Below are 25,769 nucleotides of genomic sequence, written 5' to 3'. Positions count from 1 at the left end.
ACATGATTTGTCTTTTCAACATGCACTACAAAAAACCCTATAGGTGTTCCCCATAGCATAAACACCAAGATGCAGCATTGAAGTTCCACTTCGAAAGGGAACTATATTTCTGCATAGGTGAAAACATAAGAAAGAAGCAAAATTATATTAACCAAAAAGATCATTTTTAGAAAATGTGTTTATTATCTCATTCACATGTTTTATTATTTGAACTTTAATCTTATAGTTGTGCCTCTTTAAGCTACTTTTTGTGTGAAAACAACACATTTTTTTAATAATATTTTTTACTAAAAAATTTTACCAATAAAACAAAAAAAAACAAAAAAAATATGTACCTGCTGCTCAAGATGTTTTATGCAATACAAAAAGTCGGAAGTGATTTTGGTTTGTGGAGTTATTCGCATACATTTTGTGAATTTAATTAATTAATTTAGATCATGTCAGTTCTTATTTAAACTGAGGTAAAATGTGATGTTTCTGTGTTGATTGTCCAGTATCAGGAGCGTCTGATTGCACACAGCTTGTGTGGGGACGGATTCAACGTGATTCCGACTATTCCTTTGAGATCCAGATCATCCCCAGACACTCCAGGTGGAGTTGTGAAGCGGTAGCTTTGAAGGAGGGAAGTGAAGAACAGGAAGAGCTCCATCCTGGCCAAACTCTCTCCCAAACAAACCCTTCGCCCTGAGACAGAGAGACAGAGAGAGAGAGACAGAGAGAGAGAGACCGAGAGAGACAGAGAGAGAGAGACAGAGAGAGAGAGAGAGAGAGAGAGAGAGAGAGAGAGAGAGAGAGAGAGAGAGAGAGAGAGATAGAGAGAGAGAGAGAGAGAGAGAAAGAGAGAGACTGTTTTTAATTCCAAATAAGATGTCTATTTCTCCAAAATACTGGGTGTTTAGAGTTGCGTATACCTGCAGAAAAGGGCATGAAAGCATCTCTCTTGACAAACTGGCCCTTCTCATCTAGGAAGTGTTCTGGGTAAAAGCTGTTCGGTTTCTCCCATTCGCTTGCATCCTTCAAAACAGACGTCAGCAGAGGAACTACAGTGGTACCCTAGAAAATGAAGAAAAGAAAACATTTTTCAAGACGCACATGGTCTCTTTTCTAGGACTAAATATTTATTCTTCTGCCTGACCTTCTTGATGAAGTATCCATTGAAGTGAACATCACAGCTGGTCTCATGAGGGAGATTCAGGGGCACAATATTAGCCAGTCTCTGGGTTTCATGAATCACTGCATCTGTATACGGTAATTTCTTTCTATCTTCCACCGTTGGCTGACGTCCACCGATCACTCTGTCAATCTCCTCATGAACTCGATCTGCACACAAATGCAATGTATGTTTGTTCCTGTAAACTAAATTGAACTCATTAAGGAAAAACTCTTGGCATTATTGTCTTTTTTTACACTGTATATGAGGGTATTTGGCCATGAGCATCAAACCCCAGCGCAGAGTCGTTCCTGTCGTGTCAGTACCAGCAGCAAACAGATTTCCCACCGTCCCAAGAAGATTCTCCAGGTGAAAATGTGTGTCCTTCTTAAAGGAATACTGACAAGCAAAAATACATTCAAAATGCTCAATTAAACTTGTAATAATTAGAAAACTGAAACATTAAAATGAATGTAGTTGTATTTTAAGAAGCAAAATCCAATAGGACATGCAAACTTTGGAGGAAACAGACAGAAAAGTGTTTTTTTCCCATTTCTGAACTGTTACTTTTGGCATATGATGCAACAAGGATTGAAAAAAATCAAGAGATTTTACTAATGTAACTAACAATCTCTGTGTAAAATTAAAATAATGATGCTGCCATGTTTCTAAAACTCAAATTCTCAGGTGAACATTGTCATTTTTTCATCACCCTTTACAAAATAGGGGATTACTCAGTTATTATTCCTATGTACACACACACACACACACACACACACACACACACACACACACACACACACACACACACACACACACACACACACACACACACACACACACACACACACACACACACACACACACACACACACACACACACACACACATGTATACATATATGTCACGTCCAGTTAAAGCAGAGATTAAAAAAGCAAGATCAAATTGCAACAGTCTCTATTCACAAACTCAAATATAACAATGACACTCAGATTTAAAAAACAAAACAAAGCACAACCAACCATTATTGACGAAGACGGAACAAAGACTAACCGAGACGTTTTCTCTTAGAGTAGGGAACGAGTATTGCGTAAGTTAGCTTACACTATGGGAATCCCTTTCAAAACGCTGTGCATGCTTAAAAACTTTGCCCCATACTATAGCCTAGGGCCAAGCACCCGAGGCTCAGATAAGAGTAAAGTAGTTCAGGTTCACCCAGGACCAGACAGACGTCGGACCTTATAGTTGCGGAAATTGTGCTTAGACACTTAATTTCTAAGGTAAGAACCCTTGCTTGCAAAGCGGGAACTTACAGGTTATAAAACCTCATAAATGTGGACAATGAGGCCCAGCCGGCCACCGCACAAATATCTTCAATTGGTATTCCACTCGACCATGCCCATGACGAGGCCATGCCTCTCGTGGAATGAGCTCTGATGTCTATTGGACAATGGAGGCCCTTAGTCTCATAAGCCAGTGAAATAGCATCAACTATCCAACGTGACAGTGTCTATTTCATGACCGCGAAACCTCTGGTGCGGCCGCCGAAGCATACGAAGAGCTGTTCTGACTGCCTGAAGGGGGCAGAATGCTCCAAATAGAATCTGAGAGCTCTCACAGGGCAAAGTAGATTTGCGTGTCTTTCGTCTTCTGACAAAGGAAGAGTTGACAGCGAAATGACCTGCCCTCTGAAGTAGAGAGCACTTTAGGAACATACCCAAGCCTTGGCTTAAGGGCGACTCTGGAGTTGTTGGGCCCGAATTCAAGGCAGGAAGCGCTCACTTAGAGTGCTTGCAAATCACCCACTCGCTTGACTGATGCCAGTGCTAGCAAGAGAGCAGTTTTGAGCGAAAGAGGCTTCAGGTCAGCAGACTGAAGCGGTTAGAAAGAGGCCCCTTTCATGGCCTCCAGGACCGTGGAGAGGTCCCAGATAGGTACAGAAGGGGGTTGAGGCGGGTTTAGCCTTCTGGCCCCTAGAGGAAGCTCACGACTGGGTTGTTACTTCCCAGTGATTGCCCCGCCACATGAGGGTGAATTGCTGCTATGGCCGCCACATATACTTTGAGCGGGGAGGGGGTGCGACCCGCATCCAAAAGCTCTTGTAGAAAGGAAAGTACCTTTGTCACTCCGCATGAGTAGGGATCCAGGCTCCGTGCTGAGAGGGCCTAGAAAATTGCTCTTTTAGATAGTGAGTCACAGCGGCGAACACACTAAGTTTGCTTTTAAAGGATATATGCGCGCCGGATGGCACAGCAGAACAGCGGGCTGAAGGCAACGTCCAGTGAATACCAGGAAGCCGGCGTCCACAGAACTGCTTAGAAGGTGGCTTGTTCCGCTGAAGGCTTCTCGACGGCAGTGGTAAAGGCTTCTCAACCAGAGGTCAGCGAAGTGGAACTTGCTGAAGGAGATTAAATCTAAATTCTATGGAGAAAATGGGAGCTTATATAGCTATAAGCCATGCCATCCTGGCAGGCTCTGATACACCCTGCTGCAAAGTGACCTGATTGGTTCGCGCATCTTAGCCGACTCGCCATAGGTTCGTGCAGTTGCCGCAGCACAGCCACTGAGCGCACTAGACACTCAGCTGTATGTCTGCTGTGCAGGTGCACTGCGTTTTAAAAATTTGGCTTCAATATTCTCGAAAAAAGGAGTTTTCCCCATAGTGTAGGCTAACTTACGCAATACGAGAGACCTCTCGAAAAGGAACAGGCTTGGTATATACTAACCAAAACCAAGGCATGAAACGAGAAACAGGTGCAGTGCATTAATCAAACAATGAATGACCATGGTAACAAAAGCTAACAAAGGAAGCAGAAGAGGAAACAGTGCAAAACCAATCAGAATACAACTTAAACTCAGTCAAAATGTGATAGTAACACTTTACAATAAGGTCCCAATAGTTGATGTTAGTTAGTTAGCATTAACATAAACTAACCATGAGCAATACCTTTGTTAGAGATATTATTCTTTTTTTTTTTATGTAAGCACTAGACGACTTTCAAATCTTAACCGATTTTAAAACTGTGGGAGACCACAGATATAAGGGCAGTTTCAACCTATTTTTAGCATTATAATCTTCCAAATGCACACACTCAAATATTCGTCCCGGACCACGAGACCACTCACCTGTTGATTGTAGTAACATTTTCACAGTAAGACGATATCTCATGGATCAAACGTCTCCAGGTGAGAGTTGTGTGTTATGGAAATTTCTCAATACTCTACTTTCGTGGCTTGTTTGTGGCTGTCAAGTTTCAGCTATAGAAGCACGCAACATCCGGTTGGTTAAGTTTGCTCGCTCTCATTGGCTATCGCGGGTATCACATCAGAGGCAGCCCCGATCAAGAGTCATGAGAACATTTTTGATATTTACGATTTGCGATTGTGTGGGCTCTGACGTGATCAGGAGCAGTTAAATAACTGTAATGACACCACACAATTGAGTAACTATCGGTTGTGAGAAGCCTTGAATCGGGTCACACACCCCAGATTATTGGGGGTGCAAATCAGGCCAAAAATCAGGCTTAAAATCTTCAAGTGTGTGGCCAGCTTTAGGAAAAAAATACAACTGTTTATTGTTAGTTCATGTTTAGTTCATGTTAACCTGTTTCTTATAAATAATATTACCTTTTAATTTGAATAATGTGTTAATACATGTTAAAATTAACATCAACTTTGATTAATAAATGCTTTAGAAGTATTTTTCATTAGTTAGTACTAATGTTTACAAAAGGAACCTTTTTGTGTCGCCAATTATATTTAGTTTTAGCATCTTTTTTGCATATTTAATTTTTATTTAATAACTATGCCTAATAATTAATTAAATAATTGTGTTTATCAGTCAAAGCTGATGATTACTTTTGACTTTCTCCTGTATTTCTATGGAACAAGGTGATTTCAGTACCTCATCGCTCTGTTTGCGGTTGAGAAAGGAGTCGACAAACCCTCTGCGGTCGTGTGGATTCAGAGTCTCCAGCAGTCCAGTGATCAACTTCATAATTTCTGCTCTATTTTTAAACAAATTTCTTTCAATAATCCTTTTGCTGTTGAGGAATGGACCCAACCACGGAAATATATTATAAAGCTGCAAGTACACACAGAAAAAAATGCATGTATTAATAGTTAATAGAATAGTTCACCCAAAAATGAAAATTCCTAAATTAATTACTCACCCTCATATTGTCCAAACCCATCAGACCTTCGTTCATTTTTGGAACACAAATTAAGATATTTTTGATGAAATCCGATGGCTCAGGGGGGGATCCAGTGACAGCTATTTAATTAACATTTTTGAAGGTCCAGAAAGGTAGGAAAGACATTGTTTGCACATGTGACTACAGTTGTTCAACTTTAATTTTACTTTCCTACCTTTCTGGACCTTCAAAGTGTAAATAGCTTTCAATGGAGCCCCCCCTGAGCCATCGGATTTCATCAAAAATATCTTAATTTGTGTAAGTTCTTACGGGTTTGAAACGACATGAGGGTGAGTAATTAAAGGAGAACTCCGGGCAATTTTTAAGTTAATCTTGATCATTATACCTTTGAGAGTACTGTCTATAAAACTGAGTTCCCACGGGACTTCAGCGCAAGACTACAGCTAGCCATCTAAAACACTATTTAGGTGAATTTAAACAATGGCTAAGTTGCTAAACGCATCTTGTTCAGATGTAAGGGCCCTGTTCATGTAGGACAGACATTTTAATTGTATTTTGTGTCTGTTAAGAGGTACAAAGACACTCTTTATGTATATGCCCCCATAACTGCCGTTTTAGCTGAGTGGGAGCTCTGGGCATTAGCTGTAGCAGCTCCGTGTTGCAAGCACCAATCCGGTTCGTTTTTTTTTTTCTATAGACAGTACTCACAAAGGTATAACGATCAAGATTAACTTAAAAATTGCCCGGAGTTCTCATTTAATGACAGCATTTTCATTTTTGGGTGAACTAAATCTTAGATGATTTAAAACAAAAAATGAAGTCACCAAAAATACAGTAAAACACACTTCCATACCATCATAGAAGGCGATCCACTAACTCGAATATTTTCATTTGCCCTGTTGACCATTTCTGTGAATTGAGGGTCTGTATATTCAAATCTGCTGCCGTACACAATAGATGAGATGATGTTTGAGACAGCGTAGTTCACAGGCTGTGTTGTGTCGAAGGGGTTCCCTGTGAAGAGAAAACAAATGTCTCTCAATGGATCCTTTAAACTAAGGATGCTTGCAGGTGTCCATAAATGTGTTTCAGCTTTTACCTTCAAACTTATCAAACTCTCCTTTCAGATACTGAATTTCCTCTATGATTTTCTCTTCACTTCCTCTCTTGCCCATCCCGAAGTCCCGCAGGTTGCTGAGAGCGAAGCGTCGCATCTCTCTCCAGTTCTCTCCATTGGAAAAAATGATTCCTGATCAACACAGACAAAACCAACTGACTGTGAGTCTAAGCAACAACACAAGCAGAAAATGATTACTTACTGAGTTAAACATACATTAACCTTAGACCTTTGGGACTTATATAATGCATATAAGCAAGCTTACACTGTATGTCAGGTTAATAAGCGACAAGTAATTTCACCACTGACTACGCAGTAAAATCCAACAGTTGTTCTGTTCTACTTTTTAGTTAACTTTACTTAATGTCTTAACTTAATTGTAAAAATCTAGTAATCTGAACTATTCACATACTATAACTTTTTAACTCAGAAAACCCAAGTTAAGATGAATTTATTGCTTTGAGTGCCATTTTGTCAAGCAAAAATAGTTTTGAGACGGGCAATTCTTAATAGATTTTTCACTTATTTCCTTACTTCTGCAGTTATCTCAACCATTTCCCAAAGTCATCTTGAATGTTGAATTGTCAATACAAGTGAAAATTCTGAGAGAACATCATAAGCTGACTTCATAAATTGATGTTGATTTTCCTAAAAAAATTTAGATTGAACTCAGCATTATGGTATGGAAGCTTGTTTCCGCCACTAAATAAATAAATAAATAATAATAATTGTGACTTTTTATCTCACAATTGCGAGTTTACATCTATATAAAGTCGCAATTGCGTGATATAAAGTCAGAATTGCGAGATATAAAGTCAGAATTGCGAGAGAGAAAACTATGAATTCTGACTATTTTTTTTTGCAATTCCGACTTTATATCACGCAATTCTGACTTTATAACACATAATTGCGAGTTTATATCTCGCAATTCTTACATATTTTCTCAGAATTGTGAAATATAAAGTCGCAATTGCGAGTTATAAAGTCCAATTCTATGGGGGGAAAAAAGTTTATAAAGAGTTTATATCTCACAATTCTGACTTTATAACACGCAATTGCGACTTTATATCACGCAATTCTGACTTTATAACACGCAATTTTTATTTTTCATTCTGTGGCGGAAACAAGCTTCCATATTATGGTGATTAGTTCCCTGCAACTTCATTTATATTATTGTCATTATCTTCCTATTGATGCAGTGATGCAACAAGAAATCACAGTTATTTGGTTTCAAAGGAAGGGAAGTAATAAATAGGTTGCCTTTAAAAGGTGTCCTAACTTCTAACTAAATCATTAACTTTATTTTTCATGTTGAATGATGATATTTAAAAATGTTATTGCTAACACTTGTGAAACTTTAAATAGGGTTTATATAATCCCTCTATATTTGTGAAAATATCTTGCAATGGACAATTCTTGAGTCACAAAAAGACTTCTACATTCTGCATGCAAAACAAAACAATGGAAACAATGGAACGATATTTAGTTTTATTAATTGTAACAATGAAGATTTTATTTGCTGTTTTTGCACTGACACAAGACAGCAAATAAAATGAGAAAATAAAACAAAACAAAAATATAAAAACAAAGCAATTGCATATTAGACCCTTTTCACAGACTATAATGACAGGTTTTAATAGTCATAATAATAATAATAATAATAATTTGTTACATTTATATAGCGCTTTTCTGGGTACATTTATATAGCGCTTTTCCAAGTGCTTTACACATGAAAGGGGGAATCTCCTCAACCATGACCATCAGCTTTGTATATTTGTCATTACACACTACTATTCCTATTTCACTTGTTGTTGTTTTTTAAGGCAATCAGTTTGTATGGTTTTTAAGTAAGTCTAACTAATTAGATTTTACAGTATAGTTATACATTTATATGTTACTTCAAAAATATAAAACCAATTTTTGTCACCAAATATTGCTGGGAATCCACATATACTCCTTGATTAAAGACATAGCACACATTTCCAAGTCAACATAAGGGCATTTTTAGGTTTTTCATGGTTAAAGTAAGTTGTTCACCACCAAATTATTTGTGCATGTATATTATGAACTCATATTAGTGTCAAATTTAATGGAAACATTTTTTACCAGATTAAACCAGATTTAATCTGTTAAACCAGATTACATTGGCCTGGAGAGGTCACAAGGAACTGAAAGGATTTGCAACATGTCTAGCATTTACAATTTGTTTAGTAAAAAAAAAACTACAACATAGAATCCTACCATGTTCTTTGTTAATTATCCTGAAAATAGGTCCAATATTTCTGTCTCCGAACTCTTCTGCATAGTTCACGAGAGCTTCTTTGACAGTTTTGTACCCAACTAAGACCACAGTTTTTCTGGGACCCAAAAACACTTGAAATATGTTTCCGTAGGTTTTGGACAGCTGGAGGAGACAGAGAAAGACATTTACTAACGAATCTTAAAATGTTAGACCACTATTCATTTTAAACGTAATAAGTTCTCACCTCACAAAAGGTGTCAAAGGGTCTCTTGAGGTCAAGGGTCAGCAGGTTCCCCAGCAGCGGCAGAGGTTTGGGTCCCGGTGGCTCTTTTCCCTCTTTCTGAGATCTGGATCCAGAGGAAACCAAATACAAAACCAGAAGCAACAGCAAAGCACCTAGTAATGTACCTGTGCTGAGAAACTGCAGAAATGACTCGATTACAGCCATTTTCTCTCTAAGCTTCTGAACTGACGCACTCGCAGATTTATAGAGCAGGATTCTTTATTGAGAACACAAGCTGTTGGTAGCTGCAGTCGTCAAGTCTGATTAAAGGAACTTTACATGGTATCTTATAGGCATTTAGTGGGCAGTCCTTAGGTGTTGACGTTACACACAGCCTTAGAAGTGACTGCTAAAACAAAAGCATCTAAAGACAATACAGAAAATCACCCCTGGCTGTGAAACTCCAGCAGACCTATCTCAGAAGAATTCAAACAACAGGATCAATGGGTTTGACAATATTATCAAACGGTTTGAGCACCCCCTCACTGATGCCATCATGTTCACCTTGAATGCCCAATACAGTGTAGTTCACCTTAGTTTTTTTATGTGATGTTATGTCAGGATATAGGATAGGATCAGCAGTTCTTAAACCGATTCTGGGTTTAAGAAGGATATAGGATAGGATCAGCAGTTCTTAAACCGATTCTTAAATGTGTAATTCCATAGCAGACTCCCCTCATCACAAGGAGTCCCCTTTTATCTGCCATGATGAAAAGGACAGGACTCTAAAACACACCTTCAAAAGAAGTTGCACAGAAAAGGAACTAGGTGGGCTAGGAGATAAGCCTGCAAAGACAATTGCCAGGTACCTTTTGTGGAAGGGAAGAATGATGACATTAGCATGTCATTGATCACAGACGGATCCCATTACCATTTGTCCATTGTTCACCCCAGTCCCTCAGTCCTGAGACCAAGGTGTGCATGACCACTGACTCAGACTCACCAAACAGTTTTTTCCACGTGGCTTGACCACTTACTCTCAGGTGTCCCTAATGTCATTGTCAGTGTCAATGGCCCACAGTTTTGCGCTGAGGAGTTTTAATTTTTCCTGAAGGCAAATGGGGTGCAACATATCCGCTCTGCGCCAAGCTGAACATTTTGTCCAAACACTCAAACACACTCTTAAAGCTTTCAGAGAGTCAGCTCCAATCCAACAGACTTGATGGATTCCTGTTAACATACAGGAACACTCCACATGCTAATACAAAGGAGTCACCTGCAATGCTTTTCCACAAGTGCAAACTACGAACCCAGCTGGATCTTCTAAAACCTAGTCTTGCCAAAACACAGTCAATCAGTCCCAGAATGCAAAGTAGTTACGATGCCAAGAACACTCTTAAGTTGAGAGAATTTCATGCTCCGTCCTTGTTCGTGACTACAGGAAAGGTGAAAAATGGATACAGGGAGTGGTAATGTCAATAATGGAACCTGGAAATGTCATGTAGATCAATTATGGAAACAAGTGGCTCAATCCTTGGGAACCCAGGTGGAACCAGAAGTTTCTGCTTGTTCTGATAATTCCCCGGAACATCCGGTTCAGGAGAAAATAGGGGGGAAAGACTGACGATCTTGTTGATGTGATAACTGATAAATCAGGGTCACGCAAAATTGACAAATCACCCTCAGGGACTGTACAAACGAGAGAGACTATTAAGCGTTATCCTGCCCCTCTCACTAGACCACCTGACCGTTATCAAGCAAACTAATGTGTATATATGTTAAAGGGAGAGATTAATGCGTGAAAGTTTGAATAGGACATGGTCGCTAAACTGTAGTTAAAGTTGAATTCAAGAAAGGAAATAACCCTTTGTTGTGTATGACCACCTTTGATTTAATTTGGGAGGAAATGTTATGTATTTACATAAGACAACAATTGCAGGACAACCCAGTTTCTAATGCTTTAGGTGACACTGTGTGATTGCGTATACATTGAAATTGGAAATGTAAAGTTTAAGTCGTAAGTGCCTCCATCGTGTTATTGCAATCTATAGCTCCATAGAATATAATGATATTCTGATAAACAACAAATGCAATCAAAAATAATGTACACAATATGTTTTAAAAAAATCTAATTATCAAAACAGTGCTGGATCTCTTGATATAATATCATTGTGCAGTTAATGCAATATTTAAACATGTTTAAATACAGCACGTTTTTGAGCAGTGATAAACCTTGTGAAAAGATCTGTGAATCAGGATACTTGATGGTAGTGTTGATGATGATGATGATGATGATGTCTTAATTAATGATAATCCAACATCACCTGATCACATTTTCTCTTGCCATATTAAATGTAATTTATAAACACACAGCCAAAGAAAAACGGTTTAAAAATTCAAGGGTCAAAAGCCAAAAGCAAATACTGATCACCATAATGGTTACTTCAAATGAAAGATTTTAAATAAACAAAGATATCTAAACTTTTGTTACCTCTCAATAAGAACTTCTGTATACATATAACAGAAGGTCAAACTGGTTTGTAATAAATTAAGCTGGTAATGCTGTTTGCAGGGTTGTTTAATCATCTTCTGCTGAGATCTTAAGAAATCTGTTAGTGTTTAATGTTCTGTTGAGTTTTGTGGGTCAGCATTGTGCTGAAGAGCAGATCATGTGCTTCATTCCAAGAGAAGACCAAGAAACATTGATAATATGCTGCATGTTGCTTTATTTAAACAGAAATTACTGTATTGCATTGATATTTATTAGATACTTTATAACAATTCTTTCTTATATCACTTCTTAATTCAAATACACAAGGTAGTTGACCAGTATTTGCAGTTTAATAAATGTAAATAAATGCATGGTCCATTGTTGTCCTCTGTTGTTTGTCTTTGTATTAACAACTTACAACTTTGAGTAAAACATGCTTGAGAAATTGAAGGCAATAAGTTTCCATATAATTGAAGTTTATGAACAAACTTAAAAAAAAAAAAAAGTTTTTATAAAAAATTAGGTTGACTGAAATAAGTACTCAACTTAACGTAACGTAAAATTGAGTTACCAATACTCAAGTTCTCTAAGTAAACTCATTAAGTAAAGAATGTTGAGTGAAATTGTATATTTAAGTATTTATAACAAAGGTTTATTGTTCTTGTTAATTTTACTTAATTACTTCAAGTTGAATTTACTTAAAAAGCGTGATGCAACAATGGTTTATGAATATTTTAACATTTATTTTCAAATGTAGCCTTTTCTGCTGTTAGAGAGTGTTGCGATATAAACTATAGCGGTGCTCAGTGCATTAAATCATTAACCATATTAACAATCAATCAATCAACGTATTAAACTCACTTGTACTGCCAAAAATTACTAAAACATCAGCTCAAATTTATCAAATAATCAATTTTTCTAGTCCCTAATAATAAAGATACTTTTTTGTCATTAAATATAAACATACAAATTAAATTACATTAAAAACTATTGCACATATGTGTTGGAGTGCATGTGTTGAATGTCCTTCAACATTTAAAAACAGTCCTCAATCCTTGATAGTTACAAAGAATTATGGAGTTACTGTAAAAAAAAAAAGGGCTCTGGAGGTGTGGAATGTTTAAGGGCAGCTACAGCTTTGGAAAATAATCTGTGCTTTAACCTGTTTGTCCTGGACTTTATGGCCCTGCACCTCTTCCCAGCCAGGAAAGGGACAAACATTCTGTATCCTGGATGGGTGGGATGCACGGCAGCAAAGGCTTTATCATGTGGATAAGTATCTTGAGTCAATGTCGTTGTCTTTTTCGAGAAAATAATGGGGTGTCTTAACAGTAACCTCCAAAAGCCCATGAGAAACCAAGGCAGAACACCGTAACACCAGTTACCGCTCTTTGGCCTTGTTTTAGAACGCTCAAATTGAGTTACGGTCTGCCTTTATTTAGCCGTGCGTCAATATGAAATTACTGTGCCGGTGTTCTATCAAATAATATCAGATTGTATGGTGTTCTGCCTTTGTTTTACTGTCCATTAAAATTTGCCGCATTTAAATTACAGTGTAGCCTGTGTACAGCTGCCATCAGTCCATGTAACCTCTGAAATGTCCTCAGACGGACAGCTTTGTGGTCAGAACATTAGTAGCCTATGGTCTGAACCCACTCCATCGACAAACGTGCAATATCGATCGCGAAGGATATATGCAGAGTTGACAGAAAAATGTCACTCATGCCATAGCAGGTGAAAACAACAAAGAACTAGCGCCCCACCTCACCCAGGTCGGGTACCGGACCTGGGTGAAACACTCATGCATCCATCTGACAGAGTGCCAAAACTGCGCCGGCACCTTCAGCACCGCCCTGAACACGGTCGAGTTGACGGATTTATGTTACACAGTGAGTGATAATAATGAAGCAACAAGTGTTTTGATTATAGCCTATAGACAATCACAGTGTCCGGCATAAATCCGCGAGACGAGCCAAGTGCACAAGCACAATAATTGGGCAGACAGCTGAAACCACCGTATACTGAAAAGTTGCAGAACACAGAAGGACGTGCTATGAATGCATTAGTCGTCGAGGTAGTCCAGAACGTGCTCCCCACTGAGTCTCAAAGGGTAAAGCACTACGTTCACTACGTCTACACTTTACTATCAAAGTGAGTTTGCAAGAAAGAGGTTCGGCAGAGGTGGCTTGTGTGGATTAGCTTGATCAAGCAGATCGGCTCCCTTTCACAGCTGTTGCCTCCTTTCCATCCGCCATCTACATTGTCTTTTTGGCGGGATAATGCAAACTCCAGCAAGCTGCGAAGAAAAAACAAAATCTCTGGTGGAATGTAATCATAATTTTCAAAAGCGTAATCTTGACACGATTCCTTAATGCTGAGCAGTTTAATCCATTCATAGACCAAATGTGCACTCATTTCTTGAGATAAATTTAGCACACATAGTCTGGGTCTAGTCTGGGTCTACACGCGCCACCATCTTTTAATCAATCACTATAATGTAGGGGAATATGAACGGCAGAAGTGCTCAACTGCTCACTGGGTCATATAATTAACAACACATACTATCAATGATCGCTTGACATGCCACTGGAAAATGAATGGGATCAAAGCCACTGGAAGGCAAGCCTGTAACCTTAGTGAAAAAAGCGTAAAAAGACAAGAGGCTGTTTTTTTAATGGATGTAAATGGAGGAGAGGCTTTCCCACGCTTTTTGTGTGGAAATAGCTTATTGTTTAATGAAACGACAGCATCAACGGCTAATCTTCAACGTGTTTGCTCTTAACCCTCTCTGAAGTGTTTTCTGGACCATGGAGATGTTTTGACATGCTCTGACATGTTCATTGCTAAAGTCTGATTACACTGTATTCAGCACAAACTCTATAATAATACTACTAATAATAATAATATGTGAACAGCATGTATGTAAAAGTTTGTAGTTTTGAGAAAATTACGTTTATGCGTAGTTGGTGAATTTTTCTTTTTAAGTCACTGAAATAAGGCTATAAAACCCATACTGAATATTTGTTCACAGGACTTTTCTAGATTTTGTAACCTTGAATGTTTGCTTCAAAAAGATGTGAAATCATCCTGCCCACGCATTCACATAAAACAAGATACACATAAAAACATGATTATTATGATCATTAGTAGCCTACTAAATAAATAATATATAAAAAATATAAATTTTACAGTAATATAACTATTTACTATATTAATTTCACATTCGTTTCAGATTGATCTACTTTTAGTTTACGCCGGGAAAAAAATGCTGTTTTATAAGAGATGTCACGGACAATTAGTATGATTCAGTTTACGGCACTTCTCATTCATTTCCATGGTATCCACAAACTGACGGTTGCACAGCTCTGAACGAAATTCAATGATGTCAGGGCTGTAACGTGAATGTTATCAAGACACACATGATCCAAGTTACCCGTTAAGCTTTTTCCAATGGTAGAGCCACGGACCCTCTTATCTCCAAATAATCAGACGATCTCTGATGGGATCGTGTTGCTTTGTCGCTGCACGGCGCTGGCGGTATAAACAGAGCTTTATGGTTCATGTAAAGAGAGCAGAGCAAGGATTTTCAGTTCATTCCTATGGAAGAAGAGCTTCTCGCTCGCGCCCAAAAAAATCATTTTTTTTTTTGTTCAATGAACTGTAATGAGAATTATTTTCTATGCATAAATTTTTACATTAATCCAGAATTAAAAAATATATACATTTCAACACTTTACATTTATACATTTGACATGCACACAAAGTTATTCTCTCACCTCTGTCACACTTTAACCTGGAGTGACTTCAGACCTGCTTTCACAGACCTAATTAAGCAACGCAATGTTTCATCAGATGTAAATCCATGCGTCATGAACACAAACTGTCCTTGTCAATCAAATCAGCTCTCAAAAAGTGTCAGTGCAGTGAAGTGAATAATATCACAGAATATAAAGTGTCCCCAACTAAGCAAGCCACAGGAAACAGTGGCAAGGAACCCAAACTCCATCAGTGACAGAATGGATAAAAAAAACCTTTGGGAGAAACCAGGCTCAGTCCAGAGACCAGTTCTCCTCTGGCCAATGAATGAACAGTGTATGATTATGATTTAGGCTGCATTACAGGTCAGAAGTCAATATGGACAGATTGTGTCATGCTCAATCTTAAAACCCAGGAACTAAACTAAAGGTACAACAAAATATGGCCAAAATAAAATTTGAATAACGGTTCACATGTAACAAAAATAAATAGTGTTTTTATAATCAATGTGCAGTGAATTAATAATTAATAATAATTAAGGACTTTAACCAACCAAATACTCACACTGTAGACAATAACTATGAGTCCATCCAAAGTTAATTGTAAAAGTTAAAAGGAAAATTGGAATATCGCATAAAACATTTGCGAATAAAGTAGTGTTTCTATTCCATGTTTTTGGTGCAAAATATCAGTAATAAAAATGTAAATTGCTGCAATCGGGGAAGCCACTGTGGCTCAGAGTTTGCAAATGAAACTTGGCATCTTGGCATTTCCATCCAGCATTTTTTTAATACGATATCCAAAAATCTGCATAAAAATAGATAGATGGAAATAGATATTGTAACACTTTTCCTATTCAGCCTGTGATGTTAATCATTTTGCACTGGTCTGATGTTCAGCTATTGTCTTAAAACAGACAGTAACTAACTACCCTTAGGTACTATATAAATGGCAATAAAAAATGGCTACTATAAATGGTTCATCCTCAGCAGAAAGAGCAACATTTCTCCTCTGTTCAGTTTTACTGTTTATTTGGCCTAATATATTGATGGCCAACTGTGTCAAGAGTAAGGTTGCATCACTATAGTACACAGCTGTGTTAACACGCCTGCAATAGTTCAGATCAGACCAAAGATTATTCAAAATTGTGCAATACATTTTTATACCTGGGCAACACCTCTGTAATGCAATATATCAAAACAATAGTGTATCATGTAGATAGTTAAAGTGATAAACTTCACATGTGTAACTTGAGAAGAACTGACTTTATACATTCATTAATAATAACACAAGCTGATTCAAAAGATATTGAGCAAACTTGATAGTAAAGTTTGTGAAGAGGAAGATCCTGCTGCATTTGAGACACACAGACACTTGATCAAATGCAATGTTTACACATTACAAGTGAGTCTAAATACCTAAATTGTGCCGCTGTACTTAAAGACAGTTGGCATTCGTCCTCCTTTCCCATGGCTGAACCTTCACCTGTCTGAGGATGATTAGCTTTTATTGCTAACTGTGTCAGGGGTAGACAGGAACACGGAGACTGTGTTGATTCTTGCGCGCTTGTGCTAGCAGGTCTGAGAACATCAAAGGTGAATTATTGCATAAAATAGAGGAATTTCAGTTCCAGATACAGAATGTCTTCATCTTCTACCCATTTACTAGTAAAAGTCAACGAATTGAACTCTAGCCTTCTTTTTCCAGAACAATGCTAACACGTGTTTTAAACTTTTGGCATTGATGGTTCCATGAAGAATCTTTAACATCCATGGAACCTTTCCTTTGCAAAAATAAAATAAAAAATAAAAGGTTATTTTATAGTGAAAAAGGGTTAATTAGATTTAGATGTTAATAAATTGCAGAAAGGAGTCATAAAACTGAGAAAGGCTCCATAGGATATCAAAGAGAAAACAACTGTTGAACGCAATTCCTTTGCATAAGGCCGATTTAATAAAAAAAGGGAAAATGACAATACTTACATTTCTCACAGGTTAGTTGAGTGATAGCCTACAGTACACAAGATTACATGTACATTCCCTTTTTGCATTATGGTTTATATTTTGACCAATTTTAATCAACATTGTCATCATTAACATTGTCAAGTTGGCCTTCTCGATTCTCAAAATGCAATATTTCAGTTTCAAACAAGCAGTTCAGATACGACAGCCAGAGCACTGTGCAAACAGACCAATAAACATAGAGAAGAAACTATTTGTGGTCAGTCACCTTAAAGCCCTATTTTATCTTTAGTATGTCAGTTTGTACGAGGTTAAGGTGACAAATGAGCCTGCGTTTTTTTTTTCCTTCGCTATGAATTAAGTACATTCAGTAAACATGAATCTGGACGGAAATATGGACTGACACAGGTTAAACTGATTGTAGAATCAATCAAGCGCATAACAATGTGCAATGCATTGGAGAAATTAGCCAAGCAGCACGAAGTACAAGCAGAACAGATTTCTCGTAGTTATATAAAAACCTTCAATGCAATAAGAATGATTTTATAAACAATTTGTAAACAAAATGATTACATTAAATCCTTGGCTTTACGATACCTCCATGTTTCTGTGAGCTCTTTTATGGATCTTTCTGACAGCGATTGAATTGGTCCACATCAGTAGTGCAACAGAACACAGCAGGATGAATCCAAAACCAAAGTAACAAGTAAAAGTTTCTATAAATGTTGTGGTTTTTGCTCTGTAACAGACTCTCATCATACAAGCGAACATTAGTGTGTATCTAAAGACATTCAGTTTGATGCAGACTTAAAAAGGTGCACTGTACGTCCTCTAGTGTTCCTCGGCGGAATTACACATAGCCCATGTTGCACTATTGAAAAAAAAAAAAAGTTTTTTAAAAAGTGACTTATTTTGACATACATAACACAAACCGTCTATTATTGGAATGATTTCCTTTCTTTTTTTGGAAGATGAATTGATATATCACAAATAACTGACTATAAATGCCTAGATAAGGGGAATAAAGCTTTTTTTTTATAAATTCTATAAATGACCTAAAGCTAATCTATAAAATTGTACATTTTATAGTCACTAACTTTTACTGTAAATTTTATTTTATATTGTTATTGCAAACCCAAAGAAGCAGCATTTTTTGCTTAGACTTTTTTTGTTTTGGACATCGCATTTTTCCATATTTCTGCCACTTTTTGCGCTTTTTTTCAGAAGGGGGGAGGGGGGGCAAGTGTACGTATCTCCAGCCTTAAGACCACAGTGGAAAACGGGTGAAGAGAAACACAAAAAAAGTAATTAATAAATAACAGTAAACGTACACAAGGAGACATCTCGCCTGTCACGTTTACAGATGATGAACAAACACCACTTCCTTTCAGGCAAGACCCACAGATTAAAATTCAGAGTATTTCAGAGTGTGACGAACTTCCCGTTGAAACTCAAACCGCTCGCAAACGCACAGACAGACTTTAAATAAACACCGTTTACGGTTACCCTACTGGCCAAGATCTTGAGTTAGTGGTCCTGCCTCTGTGCGACACACACAGTGCTTGAGTCTGGAAGTGTTATGCATGTATGATCATGTCAGAAATGCGTGAAGAGAGACACCTGAGCAATGTCCATTGTCTGACGGAGAGTCAGTCGGCTCAGGATGAACCTCCTACTCAGCAGGTGAAGATCGAAGATCACTCGGTGCTTCAGCGTGTCACTTCCTGCAGGCCTCAGCGCAGTGCTGGAACTGGGCGAAGCCGAGAAACACCTGTTCCAGTGAGATCTGGCTGACGCAGTAGTCCTCGATGCTGTACTTCTCTTTGGCTGCTTCTAGCACCCCGAACACCTGAGACAAAATGATATGTTAAAAATGTGTCCTATCAGTGCGTTTACGGTGCGTTCTCATGGAGGTCTTGTCTATCGAGCGGTCATTATGACATTAGGGATATCTGTATGTAAGTACACGCTAAACATGTCTTCATAATTAAACTTCATTCAACTAAAAGTCGATGGAATTAAATATTAGCATAACACTTACTCATTTGCATTTTTTTATTTTGCATCAAAAATGTTTTTTTTTTTTTTTTTTTTGTAAAAACAAAATCTACTTTTGGTCCAATCAAAATAAAGAGTCAAGAAAGAGAGGTTATTGTGTTAATACGGGTTATGTTTGAAATAGACAACTAGCATACTGCATTCTATATATATATATATATATATATATATATATATATATATATATATATATATATATATATATAGTCATGGAAATCCTCAACTAAATCTGACTTCTTACTACAGTATCGCGAGATAATTCCCTTACTTCTTAAAAATCAATACAATACTTAATACTTGTGTGTGTGTATATATATATATATATATATAGTGATGGTAAATATTCTGATGGACCTCAGAAATGATAAAAAGGGTATTTTCAGCATGAAATGTACAGAAAAATGGAGACTAAGTATGCTCAGGTTAAAGACCATGTAGACTTGCTTAACACAGTAGAACTAAGTCATGTGATTAGCTTAATTTTTAAACTCACCACCAGAGCAAATCACATTGAAGAAGACTTGAGTGATATAGATTTTTTACTCAATTGTAAGATTTAAATATACATTTATCTTTTGCTCAGGAGTTTCACTTGGTTGCTGTGACCAGTGATCTCCCGGCCGTAAATAAAACTTCATTTCTGCAAAGAGCAACTTGTGAGTCGTGTAAGATATATGATGCGCAGCTGAGGAATAGAAGTACTAAAGATTCTACGCTCAAAAGACAAAAGAAACAGCTTGAGTATGATCAAGGTACTGATAGTAGCTTCTTGACAGGATGCCGTCACCTTACTTCAGGGAAGTATTGGATTGGATTGTGAGTATTCAGGGAATTACCTCGAGATACAATCTGGTAAGAAGTCAGATTTAGTTGAGGATTTCCACAACTATATACATATTCATTTATATTCATTCAAGGCTTTGGCAATTTTATTCATGTTATTATATTTCAACAAAACTGATGTCTACATTTTAAAATTGAATAAAAAGTTAATCACAAAAAAATGTATCATATGAAAAAGTAGGCTATGTAACAATAAATGTTTAGAGAGTGGCAACCAGTTAGTTACCAATAATTTATTGGAAATTATGTTGCAATCTTTGTTTAATTTTGTTTAAAATTCCCCCCAAAGATTGTAAATTGAATTATTAATTAATGATTTCAATTTCAATTTTTAAATTTTAATTTTAAATGCAGTTGAGATCAAACTAGAAATGGAAGGTTAAATACAGAGCATTGGACTGTGGAAAACTGCACATTTGGGCAAGTCTGGGTAAGCATTGAGACGTACCTGTGCCCAGCTAAGGGTTTTGTCAGTCAGGTGATAGTGGACCATCCCCTGGTGTTCATCCTTCAGTGAACTTCCTATGAAAGCCATCAGGTGAAAGGTTTCAAAGCTGTCCAACTGTCCAGCGGAAATACAAAGCGTGTCATTTAAATACCTGGAAAGGTGTTTTCAATGAATTCTTTGAAGAGCTGAAGGTCCATCTCATCTAACTCGGTCTCCACGCGGACTTTGGCCAGCAGCGTGTAACCGCTCCCAAACTTGCTCTTCAGGTGCTGCGGGCTGCCCAGACATTTGAACTGGCCGTTCACCATGACAGCCAGACGAGTACACAGCGCCTCACACTCCTCCATACTGCAGAGAGACGATGAGACGAGTGTGTTCTGCTGCAACATGCTCTTTTCATTTCCAGCTCATATCTGTGTTAGTCAGGCCGTGTGTGACTTACCTGTGTGAGGTTATAATGATGGCTTTGCCAGACTCTCTGGTTCGTGTGATCGCGTCCCAAAGCAGCCGTCTGGCCACCGGGTCCATGCCAGTGGAAGGCTCGTCCAGAAAGATCACGGGTGGCCCACCGATCAGAGCCATGCCTGCACTCAACTTCCTCTTATTGCCGCCACTGCGCAGAAGAAACAATAGACAACTTCAAATACATTTCCCAAACAAATGATTTTACTTCTGACATTCAGTCATTCAATTTCCCCCTTCTATCCATCATCTAACCACCAATCTATCATTCATCGTATCTAACCATCCGTCCATTATATCAAGATTATATCTATTTTTTACAACTAACCATTCATTCATCATATCTATACACCAAACCTAATCCCCTTATATCTAATTATACACCCACCCTTATAACATATCTAATTATCCATTCATCACATCTAACAATCTATTCATCATATCTAACATCCAGGTACATCTAACCATCCATCCATCATATCTAGCCATAGGGCTGGGACGGTATGGATTTTTTCTAACCACATTTGAAAAGCAAGAAATTCTTGCCTGCGGTATAGCGGTAAACCGCGTTAAATACTGGAACTGGAGCTTGTCTCATAAATGAAACGAAACTCAGTGTATAGGCTACTTGCCTCACAGACATGAGAAATAAATAGAAAGCTTGAAATGTCTACTTTTAAACAAAATCAAAAGGAAATGATACAATTGTACAGTAGCCTAGTCAGGTTAGGTCAGGTTTGCCGATGTGCATTTTATTTAGGCTATTTATTTATTTTTGTACCTGTGTTCCGATCGGAGGCGGAGTTCACTGCTTATATTCTGGGGATACAACATAGCCAATAGGCTATACTAGGACTTTAGCCTTTAAATATCTTTGCTGCATTGGATAAGTCTCCTTTCTAGAACAGCCAAGAGCTTTCTAGCCTCGCGACAGCAGCGCCTTGCATCGCCCATAGACCATAAAACAATTAGCGGCTGGCGGTTTTGAAAATAAAAAACGTTGGTGCGGATGGATGGCGGACAGATGATGAGTTTTGTGATGCAGTTGCGGATGAAATAATAATAGCCCATCCGCACATCTCTCTAATACGAATGTAACGTTATTATGTGTCAAGAAACATTGCGCTCCCCAACTTGCGAAAGGTCGGATTTGCTCCATCCTTTGATAAGTTTTGTTTAGAAAACCTTGAATCCATGTAAGACACAATGTCATTAGACATAATCCATGTCATTAGAATCAATGAATCCATGTCATAAGACACAACGTGCACACATGGGCAGGCCAATGTTTTTTTTGCGGAGATGACGGTGACGAGCTCAAACCTGCGATAGGCGTAACGTGACCACGGTATTGCGGTAATGCGGTAACCGTCCCAGCCCTATCTAACCATGTATTTATCATATGTAACCATAATCATCATATCTAATACAATTTTCCAACCACCCATCCAACACATAATCACCATATCTATCCACTACAGTATCTGTCACATCTAACCATCCATCATATCCAACCCTCCATCTATTTCAACTAACCATCCATTTATCATATCTAACAATCATCCATCATTTCAAACCATCATCTAACCATCAAAGATAATCATTCATCACATCTAAGCATCCATCCATCTATAATATCTAATCATCCATATTATATGTGATAATTTATTCACCATTTAACCATCAAACATAATAATCCATCATATCTAATCATCCAACCACCCATACATGCATCATATCTAATCTTCCATTTACCATATCTAACCAGCCATCCTCTTTCTCTCAGGTCTCACGTTCATACCTGTAGCTGCGGACGAGTTTGTCAGCGTGAGGTTCGAGCAGTAGCGAGCGCAGGACGTTTTCTACACAGGCGGTGGTATACTTCTCTGGGATGCCCCTCAGTCTGGCATACATGCTCAGGGTTTCCCGTCCTGTCATGTGATCCAGCACCGCGTCAAACTGGGGACAGTAGCCGATTCTCTGTTGCACCTGAAGCAAAGTCATATTTAACACTGTGTTGAATATACCATTCACATATGCCAACTATGATAAAACATTTCAAAATATCAAATGTACATCTCCAGTGTTCAGGAACTCAATCGTTTATATAAAGTGTCAAATATGAGATAGCAAAATGCAAATCCAGACCTTTTTCACATCTCGGAGGATGCTGTAGCCGTCTATAAAGGCATCCCCTGAAGTTACGCTTTCATCTCCCGTCAGCATTTTGAATGTCGTAGTCTTCCCTGCTCCATTAAATCCCAGCAAACCAAAGCACTCACCCTTCCCAACGGCCAGGGACAAACGGTCCACCGCTAACAGCGCCTGTCCACCTGAATATACCTAGTGAAACACAACCACAGATCTTAGGCAAAAGAAGAGAAAGGGACAAAAATAATAAACTAAATGAGCAGATGATGCTGTGACTAAATAAACATGTGTTTTCCGGGCATTCCGGCAATGAAATTTGCTTTGTGAAAATATGCAAAACCATACATCACTCACTGTTTAGCATATTTGCCAGCAACTCAAGTATTTCTGTAGAATGTTGTTGTACACCAATATTGTGAGGCTTCCTTTGAATATGACAACAGCTAATTTTGGCAAAGATTTGACAGAAAGCACCTTGGAAATTGTTAATCTTAGTTAATCTCAAAATCGCTTGGGAATAATTTGACCTAAAATCACACTCCTGATTAATGGATTTTCTGTATGTTTTATACATTTTGGCCAATAGGTGGCGGTGGTGCCATCCAACTGGTTTTGTACACGTAGTGAATTGTGGCAATGATAAAGTGGAATTTGCATGTCGATAGATTAAAACATTACAAAAATACGCTCTCACTGATAGGATCTGTAGGAGAATTTAATCCATCAACAAACCTTAAATGGCGGTAAAATATAGACCAGTGGAAATTGAAACCTTGTGGTATATACAGTATGTTGACATTGTATTATTTGGCTCCAAACTAAAGTATGTGACAGCATACCTTGCTGATCTCCTGTAGAATGAGCGGGCTGCCCACCATGGACTCAACCACTGGCTGGCACTCCAAAACTCTCTTCCTCTCCTCGGCAACATCTCTATCCTCAGGTTGAAGAGCTGCTTCTGTCAACAGCAGAGCCTGACAAAAACACACACACCCGTGATTGTGACTGAGAGCATACAAGACAATAATATGGCAGCACATTATCCCTCCTTCCACCTTCTTGCGTCTCCTGCAGAGGTTGAGTAGCGTGCGGATCCACCGGAGCTCGATGAAGAAGACCAGGGCGATGAAGACGACACCCTCCAAGGACATGGCCACCAGGAAGCGGCCCACTCCGGGCTCCTCCATGGAAAAGTAGTTCACTTGATACGTGATATCTGCAGACGACAATGAGAATGACAACACAGTCCCCCAATAAGTGCGCCAGATGATGCTAAGATTCAAAATGTTTACCAACTTAAATCAAATAAAATCAGAATTTTCAATCTTTTAGCTCATCAAGACAACAAACATGGCAGATGATTTAATTACCGTGGACACACACAGGCTAACATGTTACAGAAAACAGGCCGAACAGAACATTCAGTGTCCACAGCTTCACATTTACATTGGCCAAGTGAAAGAACATTTCTAATTCCAAAGATGAGTCGACATCACATCCAACGCAAGTAAGCGACAGGAAAATTAAAACAAATATTTACAAGTTTTCATATAAAAAGCAATCCATTCCAACCATCCATGTATTATATATATATACCATCATCCATCATATCTAACCATTCATCCATCCATCATATCTAACCATTCATCCATCCATCATATCCCTCCATCATATCTACTCGGTTACTCACGTAACCTCAGTTCCCTGAGTTAGGGAACGAGTATTGCATAGCTATACGCAGTGGGGAAACTCCTTTTCCTCGATTTACTGAAGCCTTTATGTAAAGCGCATTTGCAGCTGCACAGCTAGAACATGAGCGTCTGGCTCGCTCATAGGCTGCACTGCGGCAACTGCACATCCAATGGCGTGGGCGCCTCTGACGTGCGACCAATGAGATCACTCTGCGTCATACACATATCTCACATCCATCCATCCATCATATCTCACCATCCATCCATCCATCCATCATATCTCACCATCCATCCATCCATCCAACCATCCATCCATCCATCCATCATCATATCTCACATCCATCGATCCATCATATCTCACATCCATCCATCCATCCATCCAACCATCCATCATATCTCACCATCCATCCATCCATCCATCCATCCATCCATCCATCCATCCATCCATCATCATATCTCACATCCATCCATCCATCCATCCATCCATCATATCTCACCATCCATCCATCCATCCATCCATCCATCCATCCAACCATCCATCATATCTCACCATCCATCCATCCATCCAACCATCCATCATATCTCACCATCCATCCATCCATCCATCATACCGGTACCTAATAAGCCCACCAATATCTAAGTCAAGATTTTTTTCATAGATATTGACATGGTTTATAAGAAAAATAATTAGTTAAAATGCAAGATTTATCTCTAATTTGAAAACATATTAATTAGTTGATGTCCACTTTAGAATATAAAATTAAGATATTCATCCAACGCAGACATCCAACGCAAGTAAACGACAGGAAAATTAAAACAAATATTTACAAGTTTTCATATACAAGCCATCCATTCCAACCATCCATGTATTATATATATATATATATATATATATATATATAAAACCATCATCCATCATATCTAACCATTCATCCATCCATCATATCTAACCATTCATCCATCCATATCCATCCATCCATCCATCATATCCATCCATCCATCATATCTAACCATTCATCCAT

At 38.2% G+C, this 25,769-nt stretch overlaps 2 protein-coding genes and 1 long non-coding RNA gene across 3 annotated transcripts in view; all 3 read right to left on the bottom strand.

Moving 5' to 3' along the window:
• Window positions 1-385: 385 nt before the first annotated feature.
• On the bottom strand, window positions 386-9,111 carry LOC143722360 (cytochrome P450 2K1-like). Its single transcript, XM_077213774.1, has 9 exons — window positions 8,908-9,111; window positions 8,663-8,825; window positions 6,404-6,553; window positions 6,158-6,318; window positions 5,055-5,234; window positions 1,408-1,549; window positions 1,136-1,320; window positions 912-1,053; window positions 386-684 (listed from the first exon to the last, which is right to left on the bottom strand). Exons 1-9 carry the CDS (start codon window positions 9,109-9,111, stop codon window positions 497-499), a joined length of 1,515 nt encoding a protein of 504 aa, XP_077069889.1. The 3' UTR covers window positions 386-496.
• A 2,483-nt stretch (window positions 9,112-11,594) lies between these two features.
• LOC143722362 (uncharacterized) lies at window positions 11,595-15,181 on the bottom strand. The gene is made up of 3 exons (XR_013196868.1): window positions 15,154-15,181; window positions 14,811-14,926; window positions 11,595-13,673 (listed from the first exon to the last, which is right to left on the bottom strand). It is a non-coding gene; the product is annotated as an uncharacterized LOC143722362 (long non-coding RNA).
• Window positions 15,182-17,067: 1,886 nt separating this feature from the next.
• Window positions 17,068-25,769, bottom strand: part of abca3b (ATP-binding cassette, sub-family A (ABC1), member 3b) — a 65,820-nt gene continuing 57,118 nt past the window's right edge. Inside the window, exons 24-31 of the mRNA XM_077213771.1 lie at window positions 24,112-24,272; window positions 23,896-24,030; window positions 23,054-23,248; window positions 22,707-22,894; window positions 20,886-21,056; window positions 20,595-20,791; window positions 20,444-20,517; window positions 17,068-18,943 (exon numbers count right to left, since the gene is read on the bottom strand). Of these exons, the coding sequence (XP_077069886.1) occupies window positions 18,812-18,943; window positions 20,444-20,517; window positions 20,595-20,791; window positions 20,886-21,056; window positions 22,707-22,894; window positions 23,054-23,248; window positions 23,896-24,030; window positions 24,112-24,272 (1,253 nt within the window). The 3' untranslated portion in view covers window positions 17,068-18,811. The remainder of the gene's footprint in view (window positions 18,944-20,443; window positions 20,518-20,594; window positions 20,792-20,885; window positions 21,057-22,706; window positions 22,895-23,053; window positions 23,249-23,895; window positions 24,031-24,111; window positions 24,273-25,769) is intronic.

This window comes from Siphateles boraxobius, unplaced genomic scaffold (assembly GCF_051911475.1).
Source record: "Siphateles boraxobius isolate OS27281-9 unplaced genomic scaffold, OSU_SipBor_1 66, whole genome shotgun sequence".
In the NCBI taxonomy this organism is placed as follows: domain Eukaryota; kingdom Metazoa; phylum Chordata; class Actinopteri; order Cypriniformes; family Leuciscidae; genus Siphateles; species Siphateles boraxobius.
The sequence above is the reverse complement of the archived record's forward strand: the minus strand, read 5'-3'. Positions and strand labels throughout refer to the sequence as shown.